General features: G+C 54.4%; 1 protein-coding gene across 8 annotated transcripts in view; it reads left to right on the top strand.

Annotated features, from left to right (window-relative positions):
- The first annotated feature begins 576 nt into the window (after positions 1-576).
- Positions 577-14,944, top strand: part of Bcar1 (BCAR1 scaffold protein, Cas family member) — a 39,303-nt gene continuing 24,935 nt past the window's right edge. For 2 of the 8 annotated variants that reach the window (XM_058575873.1, XM_046434443.2), the window contains exon 1: positions 577-874. In XM_058575873.1, the coding sequence (XP_058431856.1) occupies positions 584-874 (291 nt within the window). In that variant the 5' untranslated portion in view covers positions 577-583. Of the gene's footprint in view, positions 875-1,093; positions 1,240-1,912; positions 2,078-2,186; positions 2,298-6,677; positions 6,744-14,458; positions 14,714-14,944 lie in introns of those variants that run through there. The other 6 variants (XM_046434446.2, XM_058575872.1, XM_046434450.2 and 3 more) reach the window with 6 other exon arrangements.

Below are 14,944 nucleotides of genomic sequence, written 5' to 3'. Positions count from 1 at the left end.
CTGTCCGCAATCCAGATCCCCCATGAGCCAAGGATGCTGCCAACTAGCCTCATGGAAATGGCTCTGTCTTTCCTTCCCTGGGTGGTCATGAGGGCTTACCTCTAGGAGCTGCCCTTGGCCAGTTCCCCTATCTGATCCCCACTTGGTCTTGGTCCTCATCCTCCCAGGGCAACTGGCAGCTACTATCCTGTGTCTCTCCTTGGCCTGAAAGTCCACCTACCCCCAAGCAGGAACAGGCTGTATGGGGTGGGTAGCAGAATGGCCCCTGATTCTTTCGGCCTTTTGGTAGCTGAAGGATCTAAGAATAATATGGAAGCAGCAAGGGAGGTGGAGGGATGATGATGAACATGTATGTGCTCCCTGCTTGCTGGTGCATATTTCCACCATGTTTGCCGAAGAATGGCTGAAGAATGGAGGTGTGTAACCTGGGGAAAGGAAGGCTCAGGTCCGTGTGTGCCAGGCTTCAAGCATCTGAAGGGCTGGCCCGCCACGCAGGGATGGCTGTGGGTGGGCCCATAGGTGAGGGTTACCAGGAGACAGGATCCTCCCTAAAAACGTCCAGATCCGTCTGGTGGACCCAAGGATGGGCCAGTCTGCTCCTGGGGAGTCAGGAGCTCCCTTGTCCTGGGAATGTGGCCAGAGGAGCCCTGGGCGGCGCCGTGGGGCGTATCAGGGATCCCTGGGTTCCCTCTGCGCTGGGGGAAGACAAAAGGGTTCTAAGTCTTGCTCCGCTGACCTGCTATCGCCTTTAGCGGAGCCCAGCCCCACCCCCGTCTACGACCGGACACCGGGACTGGGAGCCCGGCCAGGGCCGCGGGATAGGCGCCCAGCACCCGGGATGTGCCGTGGGCGGAGGTTCTGGCCTCCAGAAAAGGTTGGGCGGACATGAGACGAGGCGTCTGGAGGTGGTCCTCCAAGGAGGGATAAGGTGTGGGGACCGGGCCTCCTCGCTGCGTTGGGCCGACAGAAAAATGCCGGGGTCCGGGGTCCTCGCCTTTAACGCAGCCCGCCGCACAGCAGCCGGGAGGGGGCGGGGCGGGGCGGGCGGCGCATGCGCGGTGCGGGCTGGAGCCGCCGGACCGTCCGGCCGCCGGGAGCGCGCAGGAGCCCGCGGGCAGCCTCCAGAGCCCCGGCACCCCGCGCCGGGGGCTGTGAGCGGCGCGGGCGGACCCAAGCCCCCAGCCTGCCGGCGCCGCTGCCCGCTGGGCCCCGGGAGCAGCGGCCACGATGTCTGTGCCGGTGAGTACCGATGCCGCCCGGGACCCCGGGTCCGCCGCCCCCCTGGCCCGCTGTCCCCGGCCCGGCCTGCAACCTTTAGCTGCCGGCTGAGGCCTAATGCCGCGGGGACAGCCAGACTGGGGGTCGCTCCATCTGGTCTTTCTCGCGCAGGGGTCGGGCGACAGGTTGGGGGCGTCTCCCCCACGCCCTCCTCTCTGTCTCTGCCTTTTCATCAGCTTCCAGGAGAGACGGGTCGGCTGGGGGTCTGTGCTGTCGCCTCGGGAAGCCCCCCAGGACGGCTGGGTCGGTAGGGGTCTTTGTTGCCCCCACTGGGCAGGAGCCTGTACAGTCCCGCTGGAATCCTCACTCGGATGGCCAGGCCTAGTCGGGAGGGATCTTTGTCGGTCCAGGTCTGGGCTGGGTGAGGGTTGGGGAGGTCTGTGCTGACCCCCAGAAAACTCCCTTGTATAGTTGCCCTGTTGTGCTTCTATGTCCCCACCAGGATGGCCAGGCCTGGGTCAAAGTCTGTCCTGTCTCCAGAGACAGCCGTTTCTCACCCTTGCCCTGGCTGATCCACTTACTTTCCGGGAAGTTTTGCTCCCTGGCTGAACCTTGAGGCCCCTGAGACCAGCAGCTTCCTCCCTTCAATCTATGAGTCTTCTCTTCCTGATACCCCCTTTTCCTGGCCCAACAGGTGGCTTTGGGCAGCCACCAGACCATGGCTGTACATTCCGCAGATGGGACAGCATCCCTAGACTTCTGGGTCTCACCTCCTGAGGGTGGCAAGTGATCCTGGCTATCTGGGGTGACCAGGCCTCACATACAGGCCCCAGCCCACTTTACAGATGGACAGACTGAGGTGGGAATCTGTACTCTGCTTCTTGCCAGAGGGGGCACCATTTGCCTGGGAGAGCTGTGGCCTCCAGCCATTGTTTCTCTGCTGAGTCAGGGGCTTTTCCCTCTGTCAGGAAGAGGCAATAAGCCAGAGCCCTGCCCAGGCTGGCCTTGTTTCTGGAATTGCTTCTCACCCGAGAGACCCCATCCTTTTGGTGAAGCAGACAGTTGGGGCTTCCTGGCAGGCAAGTGGTCTCTTAATTAACTATTTTAAAGTGTATGGAGATTACTGGAGGAGAGATGCTGTGTAAATTCAAAGCACTGTTATTATGGAATTAAAGATCCCAGCTCCTGCCCACCTCCAGAAGTGGTAATGCAGAATTACAGATGAAAAATTAGGGCTTCCAGGCCGAGCTGATGTGAACCCCCCCATCCCATCTGTTCTGGTTCAGAGCATAATTGCCTCATTTCCAAAAAGAAAAGATAGAAAATGCCTGCCCAGACCCTCTTCTGCTCTGCTTTCCTGCAGAGCTCTGGATCTGCCTGGGCTAGAGCATTAGGGCCCAACTAGCTTTGCCTCTGTGAACACTGTTCAGAAAAATAAAGTGGACCCCCACCTCCAGGTCTGCTTAAGGGCCAAGGTCTCTAGGGCAGTGGTAAACGGAATGCCACTCTGGCCACATGGTAGCCTGGTCAGGCCTTGTTGGGAGACCTACATTTGATTTGGTTGTCCATAATCAGTGCAAAGCTCTGGATGCGGAGTCTGGAATTGCATGCAGCCCACTTGTCTCGTGGGACTTTGGGCAGCTGTCCTTAAATCTGCCTTGGGTGCCCCATCTATAACTAGAGAGGGTGGCAGATTGGGTGGGACCTGGACAGATAGGTATAACTGGAGAACTACAGTTGAGGTCAACTAATCTGCCCCCCATTATGGTCTGCTCCAAGTCACTCCCCACCTTCTTGCTTATAGTCACAGCCCTCATGCATTCTGCAGAGGGTGGCTGAGCTGTCAGATCACCTGGTGTCTCCTAGAACCTTGGGTAGTGTATAAGAATAGTAGGACTAGAAGTTAATTTTTGGAGCAGATTATTTTCATGTGCTGGGGAGGTCCTATGGAGGCTTCCAGACTAAGCTGCTTGCTCAAGCCCTGCTCTTGGAACCCAGAGTGGTAACTGCCCATGTGGTGCTCAGGGACACGTTTGGGTTTTAAGCATACCCGCTCATTTGGGCAATCTTTTTCTGGATAGGGCTGACGCAGGCACTTTGACCCACAGAAATTACAAGATGCTTCCGAACAGGATGGGAGGTGATGGCAGGGAGAGAAGACATTGGGATGGGCCATTTTGAGCTGGGTATGACTCCCTGGGTTTTTGAGCAGGCCTTGTGCTAAGTAAGGATCTCACGTGCTATTTGACTCCTGTGGAGTGGTAGGCTGGAGAGGAGAAGGTACCACAGTGTCCCTGCCCCCCTGCTAAGTGCTCCTTACTCTGCTGGGAGCCAAAATCAGTGCTTTGGCAGTGCCTGGACATTCTTTTCCTGGTTGTTCTCTAATATATGCTTTCCTCTTGAGCATGGCTGTCCAGTGCCCTGGATAGTACCTCCCAGTTGGCAGTTCACACTTAGAAATGGCCTACCTTTGATGTCTGGCCAGTACTGGGATGGGATCTGTTCAGGAGTGGCAAGATGCTTACTGTGCTGTCACTGTCAGGAAGGAGGCCACCTCCAGCTTGCAGAGAAATGCCCTGAAGTCTCTTTTTGCCTCATTTCCTGTGATGAAATAGTGGTGTTCCTCCCACCCCTCCTGTGCTCCTTTACCAAGGGATGGGTCTTTTCAAGGGATGCATATGCTGACTTGTGTGGAACATGTCCTGTGTGCCAGGCATGGGCTGGGCCTCCCAGGCTCAGGGAGGACCCATGTCTTGCCAGGGTCCCATGGCCAGTGAGAGAGTTGGAATCAGGGCAGGAGCCAACTGGACTCAGTCAGAATCTAAAGCCATAAAGTGACCATCATCCTGCGTGGCCTCTGTAATTGCAGAGGCTACAGCCTGTTGAGATGTTGACAGGCCAAGACTGCTAAGAGCCTAATACTCTGCTTGCGGCCTTCCAGGCATGAGTTTGTGTAACCCCTTTAGTGCCCCTGGGAAGCAGGCAGCTTGCCTGGTGCTATGTAGCAAGGTTGTCTAGTCCTGACCAGCCCAGCAGTGGCCAGGGCTTGGTATCTGGTTGAACTGCTGCCAGTGTTACTGGGGTGACCTCTGTGCCTGGCTCTGTACCAGCAGGTGCTGTGTGTGGGAGGGCTGGCCAAGGAGCCAGGAGGGTCTGCCCTGGGGCTCACAGCTGGCCTGGGAAGCCAGGCAGTGGCCCGCTGAGGCTGTGTAGAAAGGGCTGAAGAGGGTAAGGTGGGAAGAAGCAGTGTCCAAGTCCAGAGTCTGCAGCTCAGTCCCCAAAGCCCCTTCCATACTCTCTCCTGCCACAGGCTTGGCTCTGCTTGCTCCTCTCTGGAGAAACCAAGGCCAGCCCTGTCCTTCTTCCCAGGTTGCTCCTGCTCAGCCATGCATCAACCCCCTGGGAAGCTCTCCTAGCCTTCATTTGTGATTGTGCATTTATTGGTGAGGTCATTCGGTTGCTGTCAGGCTGCTTCACAGGACTGCAGGCTTCATCAGGAGCAGGATCCACGCCCACCTGGCTCTTCACTCTCTCCTCAGGACTCCAGCTTGCCCCTGGCCATCTGCTGAGGGTGTGGAACCCCACCAGCCGTGGCTGCATTGTTGTGCAGAGCCTGGTATTTCAGCCACTGTCCTGGGAGACTTGGGGGCCAAGAGGGATCCCAGAGAATCTGCTTCAGGGTGGGAGGAGTGTTTGGTGGTTAAGTGTGAGAGGACTTTAGAACTTAGGGAGGCCCTAAGCAACTCAGTGAGACCCTATCTCTAAATAAAATATATTTTTAAAAGGGGGATGGGCTGGGGATGTGGGTCAGTGGTTAAGCGCCTCTGGGTTCAATCCCTGTTACAAAAAAAAAAAAGTGCTGATTCTGTGCCCTAAGTGAGAACCTTGATGTGCCTTAGTTCATCCTCTGTGTGATGGGGATGTTGATGGCACTGAGCCTTCAGGGTCTGGGGAGAACTTGGTGAGGGATGCACAATGCTGTTAGTAAGAATCTGTGGAGATTGTTATCCTTTCCTGCTGGGGCTTCTGACTCCTGGACAACAGGGTGGGGAAGGTTCCCAGGCAGTCTGCCTCATGCCTCTGTCATTCTCTGTGGCTTGCTCAGGGCCACCTCCAGTGGCCCTTCTTTTGAGGTGACTGTAGTTCCAAGGTCTTAGTGGTGGAATGACCTTGGCTTCTTCCCTGCTCTGGCTCAGCCAGCAAGAACCCCCCTCCATATTCCCCCTCCCCACCAATCACAGGGCCTCACACATGCTAAGCAAGCTTCTATCACCCAGCCACATTCCCCCGCCCTAGGCACCCACCCTCCTAAAGCCTTGAGTGGGAGGTTGTTGTCATCACTTTGCCTACAGAGTAACAGAGTGCCATCTGGTAGGGCCACTAGCTGGCCCACTGCATCCCAGGCCAGGTCGATACTCTGCTCCCTGAGTAGGGCACAGTGGAAGGTAGTAGAAGCCACTGGGGTGGTACAGATCTGTCCTTATCATGGTCTATAGCGGCCTGGCAAGGCACAGGGCAGACAGGGTACCAGCTCATCCTGTGGATCAGGTACTTTAAGGAGTAGGCTCAAGGCTGTGACTGAGCACCTGCTGTAGGGGTGGGATGACCCTTGCACCTCCCACTTCCCTCCCTGGGTGTGAAGTTATTCTCTCTGTGGTTCACTGTGCCCCTCCTGCCCCCTCAGGCTCATCTTCAGCTCCCAGCTCTGGACTTGACTGCCTAACAGCTGTTGCTTGCTTTCACTGCATCCTGGCCAAACCCCTTTGTTTCTTTGTCTTCCTCTTAGTCACCCTTTGCTGTGGCATTGTCTCCCTCCCTCCAAGAAACTCAGCTGGGGTGGGTTAGGGACCTCAGTAAAGGTGCTGGAGGATGCCTGCTCTGGCAGGAGAGAGGGTCACAAGTTGCAGCTCTAAAATTAATCTCCTTTCTAGGAGGGATTAGAGGCTAAGGGGGCTTTTCAGTAATTTTAATTTATTACTTAAACTCTGCCAAATTCCAAGAAAGATTTGAAGCAGATTATAGTGGAAGACACAAATAGTCTGGACTCATCAAAAGATCCAGAACTATGTAATGTATTGGGAAACATGAAAGATTATTCCAGAAAGTCCAGGCTAATTAGGCATAAAAATTTAATTTTAAGCTCCCTGACAGCCAGGGAAAAAAGAGTTTAGGATTGCAATACCTATTTTTTTTTTAATTCTGAAGTTGTATATAATGCCATGCATTTTTCTTCTGTGATTTTTTTTTTTAAACCAGCTGAGACTCTTACTGAGTTATGTTAAATGTATAGCTGGATGAATTTTGACTAATGTAGACTCTTCCATGTAACCATTGGTGAAATCAAGATAATTAATGTCTCCATCACTTCAGAAAGTTCTTTTTTTTTTTAATGCAGAGATTTTTTTTTAAAGGGAGAGAGAGAGAGACAGAGACAGAATTTTTTAATGTTTATTTTTTAGTTTTCGGCGGACACAACATCTTTGTATGTGGTGCCGAGGATCGAACCCGGGCCGCACGCATGCCAGGTGAGCGCGCTACTGCTTGAGCCACATCCTCAGCCCCAGAAAGTTCTTAAAAGCCCCTTTGCAGTCAAGTGTCCCTACCTCAGTTGGCAGCCACCATTCTGATTGCTATCACTGCCTTAAATTTGTCTGTTCCCCCACTCTACCCCCAGGATTGAACCCAGGGGTGCTCCACCATTGAGCTACATCTCAGCCCTTTTTTTAAAAAAAATATTTTTTAGTTATACATGGACACAATATCTTTATTTTGTTTATTCATTTTTATGTGGTGCTGAGGATTGAACCCAGTGCCTCACATGTGTGAGGCAAACGCTCTGCCACTGAGCCACAACCCCAGCCCATCTTGGCCCTTTGATTTTTTTTCTTTCAAGACAGGGTCTTGCTAAGTTGCAGAGGCTGGCCTCATATGTACTGCCTCAGCCTTCCAAGTTGCTGGGATTACAGGTGTGCCTGGCAGATTTGACTATTTTTGAACTCTACATAAGTAGGAACATGTAGTAGGTACTCTTTTGGATCTGGCTTCTTTTTTCAGCCTGATGGTTTTGAGATTTTCATCCATGTGGTGGTATTGATAGTTTGCTCTGTTTTGTTGCTGAGAGGTGTTTCCTTTGTGAATATGTCACAGTGCATTGATCTACTCCCTTGCTGATGGATTGCTGTCACTATCTTTTGTGTACTGTGTATCTTTAAGTACCAGAACACTGTCAGAGGTTGGTTTAATATCTTGTTTCAGTGTTTTATAAAACCTGGTATCCAATCATACAGCCTTGAGGCATGCCTTGAGAGTTATCTGGGCTCCCAAATCCTGAATTTTCCAAAGTAACATGATTGCTTAGAAAGGGCTGTAATGACGCTCTTCCCAGTTCACAGCCCTCTCCAGTTGTCTCCACTCCTCAGTTACCTGGCAGGTTAACCTTAGCCATTTGAGGCATCTGCATTTTTTCCAGCCTACCCCCCTCCCCCAGGTCCTGGCTGTGAGGACTTCAAAGAGATCAGGAGGTGGGAGAGAATGCAGCCTATCCTGAGAGCTATGTCCCACCCTCTCTCCTTAGTCTCTACTGGCCTACTGAGATGCCCTGCTAGTCAGATACTCTAGGGTGCCCCTGCTTCAACCATGGGAGCCCCAAGCCCAGCAGAAGAAGCCAAGCCTGGGGAGGGAGTGTTGAGAGCTGTTCTTTGGGCGCCTAAAGTGTCTCTTCACACTGAAGGAAGGAGTGGGCTCGCCTGTGCTATTTTTTTACCAGTCTTTACTGTTACTTTTTTTTTCTGCATAATGAGCCTTAGCAAAAGATTCACACATCTGCTCAAATGCCACCTCCTCAGAGAGGTCCCCCCAAGTACCTTGTGTAAAACAACCCCTCCCCATCAGTCTGCTGCTGTCTGCTTTGTTCTCCCACAGAGTCCTTGTGTGATTAGCTGTTCATAATGTCCTGCACCCCGGCAGCCCAGGGTATAGGTTCCCTGAGGACGGGACTATTTGCGCAGCAATATTCTAGTGTGATGCGTAGTGTGCAGTGGATACTCACTCTGTAGGTATGAATGACAGAGATAGACCCCATAAACAGCATCCTAGAACCTGGTTCTAGGGAGACCCTGCCCACCCCCTGTATTGGCTTGTGGATTTGAGGGCAACCAAACTCCAAGGAAGGATTTTGCCCCTGAGCCTCAGATGAGGTTTGGGGGAAGAAGAAGGAATCACAGCGCACCTGAAGAGGGAGTTCTTTGCAGGTGGGGAGAGCCGGGAGGTCTTGGGGAATAGACTTAACAGGGTATACTTGTGCATGTAGTATGGTCCAGGGGAGGGATTGTGCCCATCAGGGTGGCACTGGACATGTGACAGTGTGGAGTATTGATGTGCTGCTGGCAGCATGCCTTCGGGGTGTTACCATTCCGTGTGCAGCCCAGACACGCCACCCTTCTCAGGGTCTGGGATAGCACAGCTGCTGTCAGGGATTACATTTAACAGATGTGCAAACTGAGCCTCGGAGAGGGGCAGTGACTAACTGGAGGTCCCACAGCTAGCTGGAATCATTGTCTGCTCCTGTCCTTATAGACTAAAGGTAAGCAAAAGCTTGGGACTGGATCTCCTGGGGCAAATGGAACCTGTCTATAGGCTAGAACAGGCTCAGGTGGGATGACTGCATTACGTCCAAGGAAAGAAAGCATTGCTTTCCTAGTGGCTGCTATAGCTCTGCCTTCTGTATATCCACTCTTACCTGTATTCCCATTCCAGAGGCCCCAGGTCCCCTCCTATGAACCTGCTGGTCCCTTGCCCTACTAACCCCAGCCCAATGGCAGGGAACACAGTTCTGCCCCTCTGTGGGTATTTGTGGGTATGGGCACTGTGTTTGATGGAAGCAGCCTGGGGTGGGCAGCAGATGGCTTGTGAAGCCACCCCCCTCTGCCTGATCTGCTGGGGCTGGTTGCCATGGGAAAGGCAAGAGCAGATGGCCAGGCTGGGGAGGCCTCTTGACCACACCCTGTCCCTGCCCACCCAGCCTGTCAAACAGAGGAGAAAGGCAGCTACCAGCAGCTGAGCTTTCTCTGAAGACAGGGACCTGCCCCACCCCATGCCCCTCCTTCTGCCTTGTTCCTCTCTTCCCCAAGGCCGTTTTTACTCTGCAGGCAGTGTTGAGGGGCTGCCTCTGCCATGGAGCAAGGCTGCAGGGGCCAGATCTCAGTCAGCAGGGAGGGTAGTACATAGGTCCCGGCCTCCTCATTCCATACACATGTGTGGGCAGCTGTGGCAGCACCCTGCTGGAGGGGAGAGGGAAGTGGGAGATGGGCAAGGAAGGTGCAGAAGAGAAAGGGAAACAGCCAGGCACAGTGGTGCACACCTGTAAACTCAGTGACTCAGGAGGCTGAGGCAGGAGGATCACAAGTATGTGGCCAGTCTAGGCAACTTAGTGACACCCTGACTCAAAATAAAAAGGGCTGAGGATGTAGCTCAGTGGTAGAGCACCCCTGGGTTTAATCCCTAGTACAGAGAGGTGGGGGGAGGGAAGGGGGACAGAAAGCAGGGAAACAGACCACCATGGTGATCACCCTGGGTGGGGCGCAGAGCTTCTGAGCATTGCTTGGCTGCCATACTAGCCCCCTGAAGCTTGGGCCCGCTAGGCACAGCACCCACCCTGAGGCAGACACCTCCCTGTGGGTGCCTCTCCTACTTTTTATTTTTCACATTAGAAAAACAATGAAAATAACTGGGAGAGTTGTGCTGCCCCTTCTGGGAAGCACCTGAAGGGAGAAGCTAGAGCTGCATGGTCTGTGGGAGGCACTGGGTGTACTGGGATCCTTGAAGAGCAGAGGGTGGAGAGCTGTTTATGGCTGACAGCTCTGACACCACCCTGAGAGTGCGTACTCTGCTCTGTCTGGGTCACTAGGGTTGCCTTTCTGTGGGACACCCCTGGGATGCTGGGCTGGGAGGCCATAGTATGAGCTCTGGTGTTCTTGGCCATGTGAGCTGGCTGAGGCACTGCCCTTTGAGCCTCTGGCTAGTGGTAGTTTCATCCTGGTCCCCAGGGCAGCAGCAAGGACTCTGCTCTTGTGCCACCTCACCTCTTCTCTGTGCCATCTGAAAAGAGTCCGTGTACCCTCTCCCACGTTTGAACTTGCCACTCCGAGTGGCCAGCCCAGGGGAAGGCACTCAGCCTCCAGCCTTGGGAAACCTTTTCCTGCTGCTGTTCCCAGAGCTGGCCATCCGCTGACCGGCCAGCTCACCTCCTGCTTCTGAGAAGACCAAGGCTTCAGAAAGGGAAGGGGCTATACACCATCATATTGTGCATGTCATTTTAGGCCTGATCTCACTTGTTGGAAGCATTTTCCTGCATTATTTTGGTCTTTGAAAGTGGCCCTCTCTACAGTAGCATGATCTTCCTTGGGGAGTGTGGTTTGTCTAGCCTTCCCCTGGAGCTGGGCATTTACACTGTGCCCCTCCCATCCTGCTGGTATCAATGGTTCAGTGGACATTATTGGGCATCAAGCAAGAGTGCAGTGGGTCTGTACTGAAGGCAAGATCTGAGAGAGCCCAGAGCATGAACCCTGCCTGGGGCTCTTCTCCCTACTTGGGATCCAGCATGAGCAGCAGCAGCTCCCTTCCCAGTGAACCCTTTAATGACAGCGAGAACCAGGGTCCTCATGTGCTGGGCCCACCATGTTCCCTGCACAGATGACGATTTCAGGCCCCAGGGGTTGGTGATATCTCCCCTTCAGGAGAGTGTTGGCACTGGTGCCAGGCCATGCTCCCACCACTGCCCTCCTTCCTCCAACATCATATCCCATCTCCTCAGCTGGGCCTCTCTCCTTTCTGCCAGTCCCACAGCCCATGTACCTGTGTGTGCCTGCACACATACACTGGGCATGACTTGACTATCCTCCTGTTCAGGAGACTGAATTACTCACCAGTCTTTCCCACCAGGGCCACCTCTGAGGTCCCATCCAATCAACAGATATTTAATGTGCCCTCTTTGCCAATGGGCTAAACTTTAGTGGGGGTGGGGGAGGTGTTGGCCCCCAGTGCAGAATTCAGTTTTGTTTGGGGATGGTGCTTAGGTCTCGGCTGCCTGTCCTTTGGGAGACTCAATGTGACTGGAGTCTGGCTTCAAGCCTGGAGTGCTACTGTCCCTAGGTTTCCTTCCTGCTGCAGGGTAGTCAGGGTGTGCTGAAATCTAGCAGCGCCCCCATACCCCTTTCTGGCTGCCTGCTCTCTCCCTTCTATGCCTGGGAATGTGTGGTATGAGGCTAGGGCCAGTACATCGAGTCTCACCCCTGTCACCTATAAAATGGGGCCAGTGGTGAAGCCCTTTATGGGGGATTGTTGTGGGCATTTGGCATAGGGCCAGTACAGAGGCTGTGCTGGGCGCCTGGGGTGCATCCTGTCAGTGCTCCTTGGCAGCTTGGGAGGCCAGACTGGGGTGGGGTGAGGTTCTGTTTCCCATATACCATGCACCTCAGCCAGAGCCTGTTCCCCCCTCTTACCACTTGCCTTGGAAGGGGCATCCCTCCCTATAACCCGCCTTCCCCACCTCCCCAAACAGTGGGACAAGGATCCTGGGGCCATCATCCAAAGCGGAAATACCATTCTAGGAGGCACAGGCTGGGAGGGGGGAGTTTAAGTAGAAAAGGAGCAAATTTTTGAAATGCCTGTGCCTGAGCCCAGTTCCCCTCCCCCTGCCTGCCCGCCCACACCAGCAACCCCACCCCCAGTGCCACTTTAATCCAGCTCCAGAGAGGGGAGGGTCTCCCATTCCCAAGGTCCCACCTCCTTTCTGTATCTCCCTTCCTTGACAAGCTAGCCCCTTTGAGGGTCAGGCTTTTAGTATACCTGCCCATTCCCGCAGAGACCTTCAACCAGGAGGCCTACCAGCAGGATGCCAGTTGGCAGTGAGGCCTGGTCCTGCCCCTGCCCTCAGAAATAGAGATCCTGGGGACAAGCTGAAGACTGCCTTCAGCCTCCAACACTTCTTTCTGGTCCAGCTGGTTTAGACCACTCCCTGAGAGTCTGACCCACTCACTTCAGACTAAGGAGTTGGTAGCTGCACAAGGATAGGGTGTAGGAGGGCCAGAGGCACGGGTGCCTGGGGTCCAGCAGGAGGGGTGCCCTAGGCTGTGCTCTTGAGTGCTGGCTCCTCTTCTGTGGGGAAATGAACTATATTGGCGGGGCAGGGGGGCAGTCTTGGGGAGGGCAGAGTGTTGGCTGGTTATCCCCTTTTTCTCCAGAACTCCCGGGTCACTGCTCCTTACCTACCCTCATGCTGTGAGTTCTGGCCAGTGGGTTCCAAGCCAGAAAGCTCAGGCAGGTGCAGATGCCCCACTTTTCAGGAGAGGTGAGACCCGGGAACCTGTTTGAATCAGCTCTTCAGAAGACTTGTGAGAAGCCTGACTGTACAATACTTTACCATTTTATAGATGAGAAAGGAACCCAAGATGCAGAGGGTTGCCTAAATTGCAAATCTGGGTAGGGACTATGCGCTGAGCTCTGGGTGCCAAGTGCCTGTCAGATGGGAGGGGCTTGTGTGCATATCACAAGCCATGCCAGGGATTCTCTGCTGGGTGAAACAGGTCTACCCTAATGCTTCCAGGAGGTTCTAGATAGTGAGCACTTGCTCGCTGACTGTGAGGGTTCTGGCTGTTCTGGAACAGTTTCCATCCTAGACCTCCTTGCAGAGCATTGTGCATCGCTGGACTCTGGCATCCTGCTTTGCTGTGTGGGGTGGCAGTCACTGACCTGCAGCCTACCAAGGGGGCACTTAGGAGAGCCAAGACTTACTCAGGTGTTACTGGGGTGGTTTTACTTCTTCATTTCCAGTGAGTGCGCGCACGCGCACACACACACAAACACACACACACACACACACACACACACACGAGTTGGAGCAGGTTTCAGGGGAGTCCTGGGCACAGGTTTTATCCATGGCCAGGACTGACTCAAGAATGGAGGGGACAGGTCTCCTAGGGCAGACGTGAGAGCAGAGTAGGAGAATGCTGCTTCAGGGAGGCAGGGATCAGATCAGGTCTCTGGTTCTTGAGTTCCTTGTTGCTATGGCCAGGAGCACATAGGTTGGGGGTGGGTAGGACAGGATGAGCCTTGGCCCTGCTCCCTTTGGGCTTTTGGGGGCCAGCCTGAGTCCCCGGAAGGTCGAGGAATGCGGGGGGAGGGGCAGTGCTGCCTATAAAAAAAGTCAGGTCAGGCCAGAGCTCCAATCTCCTTCCTTTGAGTCTTCATTTCCTGGGGTCCTCACACAGTCAAACTGTCCAAGGTCGTGTTTTAGTTATTGTTATTTTTCTGCAGGCTGGGGCATGCTCCCTCCCCATAACATCTAGATTCAGATCTGAGACGGATTATCTGATAGACACATGTGGAATGTCCAGGGTTTGGTGGGTGGGAAAGACAAAAGTTGATTTGAGGCCGGTGCCTGGAGGGAGGGAAGAGGGGACTGTGGCCCACCTATTATTGCTCTGGAGAAGGCAATCCTGACAGTCTTCCAGGAAGTGGAGGCTGTTTGAGTAGACAGACCTTCAAGAAAGGCATTTTCTGGGAGACCTGTATTTGGAGGGAAAGGGATATCCCTTGCAGTAGGTTTTGTTTTTTGTTTTGGTGTGTGTGTGTGTGTGTGTGTACACCAGGGATAGAACCACTGAGCCCCATTCCAGCCCTATTTTGTATTTTATTTAGAGACAGGGTCTCACTGAGTTGCTTAGTGCTTCTCTGTTGCTGAGGCTGGCTTTGAACTCGCGATCCTCCTTCCTCAATCTCCCGAGCCGCTGGGTGCAAGTTTTTGTTGTTTTTTTTTTTTTTAACATTTTTTTTAGTTGTAGTTGGACACAGTACCTTTATTTTATTTATTTTTATGGGGTGCTGAGGATCGAACCCAGGGCCTCACACATGCTAGGCGAGCCCACTTTATTGTTGAGCCCCAACCCCAGCCAGGGGTTTTGTTATTTTTTTTTAATATAAATTTTTAGTTGTTGATGGACCTTTATTTATTCATTTATTATATGCAGGGCTGAGAATCGAACCCAGTGCCTTACACATGGTGGGCAAGCGCTCTAGAGCTGAGCCAGGACCCCAGCCCTTGCAGTAGGTTTTGAAGCCCGACACCGGACTGGGGCCTTGAGCCGAGGGGGGCTGTTCCACTGGGCAGGCTCGGGTTCGCGCGCTCCCGCGTCCCCCTCCCCTGCGCGCCTGAGCCCCCCGGGCAGGCGGCTCATTTGCATGGGAGCCTCAGCCGCCAATGGGCTCGCTCGGCCAGGCATGCCGGGAGCCTGGCTGGGCCGGCCTGGCCGCGGTGGCGGGCGGAGCTAGGTGGGACCGGCTCTGGGCGGCGAAGGCTGTGGTTGAGGCTGCCGGACCGGGAGCCGGGCCGGGGCGGCTGCGGCGCTCTCAGAACCCCGAGTACGAGGCCCGGGTTGCTCGGTGTGCGCTCTCTAGGGGAGCCGAGGCCTCCGGCCGGCGGGACACCATGAACTACCTGGTGAGTGCGGCAGACGCGGCCCGAGGTCTGCTCCCGGCCGTGGGGCGGGGTCCGCGCGCTTAGATGGGCTTGGCGAACCGGCTTCCTAGCGGCTGCCTTGCTCGCACCCGGGAGGGAAAGGGTTAAGCTAGTGGCATTTCCTGCCGGACCTGCGGGTCCTGGGAGCCGCTGGATACTCAGCGCTTCCCGACCGGGGCCCGCGGTCCCGCACCTATTCCTGCTCTGGCCGGG

This window comes from Marmota monax, unplaced genomic scaffold, assembly GCF_021218885.2.
Source record: "Marmota monax isolate L192 unplaced genomic scaffold, Marmota_monax_Labrador192_F-V1.1 WCK01_AAM20220418_F8-fsc00024, whole genome shotgun sequence".
Lineage (NCBI taxonomy): Eukaryota > Metazoa > Chordata > Mammalia > Rodentia > Sciuridae > Marmota > Marmota monax.
This window is presented reverse-complemented; position numbering and strand designations above follow the sequence as displayed.